At 37.5% G+C, this 4,158-nt stretch overlaps 1 protein-coding gene across 1 annotated transcript; it reads left to right on the plus strand.

Moving 5' to 3' along the window:
- Positions 1-1,816: 1,816 nt before the first annotated feature.
- On the plus strand, positions 1,817-2,465 carry K441DRAFT_671889 (uncharacterized protein). The gene is made up of 2 exons (XM_067650482.1): positions 1,817-1,898; positions 1,968-2,465. The coding sequence occupies exons 1-2, from the start codon at positions 1,821-1,823 to the stop codon at positions 2,079-2,081; spliced, it is 192 nt and encodes a 63-aa protein (XP_067496247.1). The 5' UTR covers positions 1,817-1,820; the 3' UTR covers positions 2,082-2,465.
- The last annotated feature ends 1,693 nt before the right edge of the window (positions 2,466-4,158 follow it).

Here is a 4,158-nt window from a genome sequence, read left to right on the forward strand (position 1 = left end):
AAGGCGTAGGTCACGTGCACGAGTCACGTGCACGGAGCCCTAGGGCCCCCAAGACACGTCACCAAGACAGGTCAGATTAAGGTCAAAAAGACACGATCAAGATCATCAATCAACCCATTTCATCAATAAACAGCTCTACAGAAGTTATCTAACAAATCTTACGAGCTAGGTAATTATGCGGGTTATATTAGTATATAGTTAAGGAAAAAGTAAAATAGTGTAATTAGCGGGCCGGTACGCAGGAATATAATACTATTTAACTTTGTTTAATGTAGCTTAGAGGAGTATAAAGCCTCAACCTAAGCTATAGGAACACGTTCTCTAACTAAGCCTCTATTATATAACCACTAACTACTTCTAGGCACTACGGCCGTATACCCCACCACTTACCCTTCCTAGAACTTTAGAAGTTATACTAGTCCTTAGTTAAGCGACTAATGTTTAAAGCTTTAACTAACCAGCTAAATCTATCGCAGATTAGATGGAGCTAATAATAACTTCTTAATGTATATATAGAGGCTCTAGAGCTATGTTTAATAAAGCAGAGTTCTTATTCTTAATTGTCCTATTTAACACTAAATTACTCCCTTAAATATTACTCGAGACGTAGTTAAAACTAGAGAAATATACCATCTAAGAGTGTTCCGTTCGGCTTAGCGCAGCTTATAGATAGCGAGAAATATAGTAACTTAAAACTTATATACTAGGGGCTAGAGTTTAAAGTCTATAAAGCAATTATATACACCTAATCTCCTATACTTACAGCTGCCTATAATAGAGGCTTTTAGGTAAAAGCTAACTAAATATTTAGTAGAATTGACCCTAACTAACCAACTAATAGGTAGGAGGCGGCGACTAATATTATAAATATTAACGAGTTTAATTCTAGTACCGTTAAGAGGATAATCTAATTTATATATAAGAGGGACTATAAGAATAGTAAGGAGGAGTAAGGATTTAATATCGACGACGCTAATGCCTTATTGCTATCTGAGCTAGATAATAGCGGTGGCGATAATGAAGATATAATAATACAGCCGACGACGGCCTATATTACACTTTATTACGTCTATATTAATGTAATTACCAATTACTACAATATACTATAGCTAAAAGAGCTTGTAAATACAAAAATCTAATATATTTTAGGAACTAGCTGGTCCGCAGATGGGTTTCCTAATATTATTAAGGATATCTTTAGCCTAATAGGCGACTTAGCATTATATAATATAACTACCTTAATAGTGGCCGAGTATATTAAAGAGCTTATTAAACTTAAGGACTTTGTAAAGCTGGACGTTATAAGCGATTTCGCCATCAGCATTATATGGACAGCGATTACCGCATCTAAGGACATAGAGGAAAATTTTATACTAAAACTTTAAGCTGTTTAATCTTAGCTATAATAAACAAAATCACTACTTTAATCTACCGAGGCGAGGTATGCCGCGGCTAAGCGTAAAAGCGAAAACATTAATAACTGTCTTAATACCCTCTGCACAACTAAGACCTATTATAATATTGGTTGCAGAGCCAAGTTTATATATTATATTAAGGATAGCAGTTATCTATTCGACCCTAATTACCCTTATATACTTTGTTGTAAAAGGTGCGAGCATTATATATAAGTAAAGATATATAGCTTAGGAGATCGGCTTAGGTAGGAAGTTATTAATAATAATTCTTCTTTGATTAATGTCTGATATGGATGCTATCTAGCCCCACGCAGACTACTCCGTACATAAGGGAAAAGTAATATTGATGGGAAAAAACCCTTGCTGCTGGGGGGGAGGAAAAACCCTATGAGCCACCTTAGTAGGATGAAAAACCCCGATTTGCTATGTCCGTCCGTAGCGGCGGCCCTGCGGGCCTACGGCTACGTCCTGTCCTCCTTGGATGTTCGAACTTCTTAGGAACCACTGCTTCCTTTTCTAGCTTATTTAAAGCTAGGGTTTACTACGTCCTAGCTAGGCCTTGCTAATCGATTGCCGTACGGTCGTCTCCTATATCTTGACCACCCCCTGTATGCTATCTCCTATAACTATTGCGTTGCCATATACGCCTTGCCTTCTCCCCCCTAGAGCCACCGAAGGCGTAAGGGGGATTCATCCGTTCTAACTACCGTAATACTAATAAGCGAGCGGGATATGTTGTATTTGGGTATCTTTTATGCCTAGGCCCTAGCTAGGCCCTTCCTAAGGGTTACCACTCCGTTGAAAGAAGACAATAGGGAAAACCGTGGGTCGCAATCCAGGCTGCTAGGTAGTATTTGGTAGTAAGACGGCGAGTGACCGTATGCTCCGCGGGCGATCGCTCTGGGGGTTAGGAGGGGCCGTATATTTGCTCGTTTGTTTGTTTGTTCGTGCGCGCGTTCGTTTATTAATGTGAGGTCGTTAATGCTTTTAGTCGAGGTTTGGGGATGTTTATTGAGTGCTATATATCCACGTTGGATCGTATAGGTGCCCTAGATAGGAGAATAGTGGTAGTCGTCGTATTATAGAGGGCCAACAGTAGTGGTTTTTAAGATCTCACCATCCGAAAAATTTTCACTACCGCCCTTAACGCCTATAACCACCACTAGGTCCTGTCCGCACGCTATGCGACGTCTCTGCGTTGGCTCTGGGTCTGAACTTTGAAGACCTAGGTTCGTAGCCGTCACCACGTACAGGTGCAGAGTCCGTTTTCGACGGCCTAGGAAGTTATTATATAATACTTCTCTTTCTTTCTCTGTTTGGGTTAATCTAAGAAATTTAAATATATATCTTGTTTATAGTTGGTCCGTTAGATATTATATAGCAACTATATTATCTATCTCCTATTAGCCTCCCCTTACCTTACCCTTTATCTTATCCTTACCCTCACCCTTACCCTTACCCTTACCTTACCTATTACCCCTCGCCCCCCTAAACAAATTATAAAATCCTAGTCATTATATTTATTCTACTAAATACTAGAATAGGATTAAATAATAATAGACTAAAATAAAATAAAAGTGGTAAAGAATAATAAGATAAGCGCGTAATAACTAGGAAAAGGTCCTATATATAAAAAACGTATAGTTCTAAATTTACTAGTTATATACCTTTTTATAGGTACTAGAGGGTTAGCATAGGATTCTTATATAGGTAAGGTGACTTACTTAGCGGTGCTTTTTAATCGGATGCTATACGCCATGTATAAGGGCTATATGATTTTTAAAATGCTCGAGTTCTTTAATCCACTCTAAGTAATAAGGATGCTTATAGTGAAACCCCTACCTAAACACTCCTTCTGTAACGTAATTATTAAGATACTTCTATAGTATATCCTTCTTTATAAATGGTCGGGTTTGCCTTAGTATTAAGAGTTAGTTATTGCCGATGCAGATAAGATAAATAAGATTAGTAAACGTTATAGGATATAACAGCTATATTATCTTAACACCCTCTTCCTTAATCGGGACTGTGTTTCGCGTCTTATTTAAGTTTTCTTAGAAAGGCGAGTCTAAGCTAATCTATTCTTTCTGCCGCTTTGCCTATTAATAGGTACTAGTATTGGCGTTACTTGCACCTCTTTTTACGCCTATTATACTTTAGTCTACTTTAGACCTAAGTTAAAATCTAATAGCCTTACTTAAAATCCCATTCTGCCAACTCTCTTATTAATTATAATACTTTACGAGATTGCGGATAAACTTTATACGGAGTTTTATAGCGTGTCCTTCTTCGAGCTTATTTAGCGGCTAAGACAGTAGTTTGGCAATAGTAGCACGTTCGCGAAATTTATACTATATAGCTAAACGGGTGGGAATTTCCGTCCTAACGCTACTACTAAGCTATCTTTTAATATCGTAATTGTTAATAGCGTTGTGAAAATTGAGAATAACCTAGTCCTCTTTTTGTTTGTATAGGACGTTTATAATACTATAAAGTTTACGTCTGGCTTCGTCGTAACGGTTATATAGTTTTATTCCCTTTACGGTATTAATAGAGTAATATCCCCGGCTTCTGATCTTTTATTTATATTGCTCTTGTTTCTTATAAAGCTATAGAATATTAGGGTGTTAATTAAGTTCTAGCTAGAATTTAAGCTTCTGCTCGTTAGTTAGACCTATAGGGGCCCGCTCGTCCCTTAAGATCCCTATTTGTACGGCATGTTAGATAAAGTTGTCTTATAATA

Source organism: Cenococcum geophilum (assembly GCF_001692895.1).
Source record: "Cenococcum geophilum 1.58 unplaced genomic scaffold K441scaffold_111, whole genome shotgun sequence".
NCBI lineage: Eukaryota > Fungi > Ascomycota > Dothideomycetes > Gloniales > Gloniaceae > Cenococcum > Cenococcum geophilum.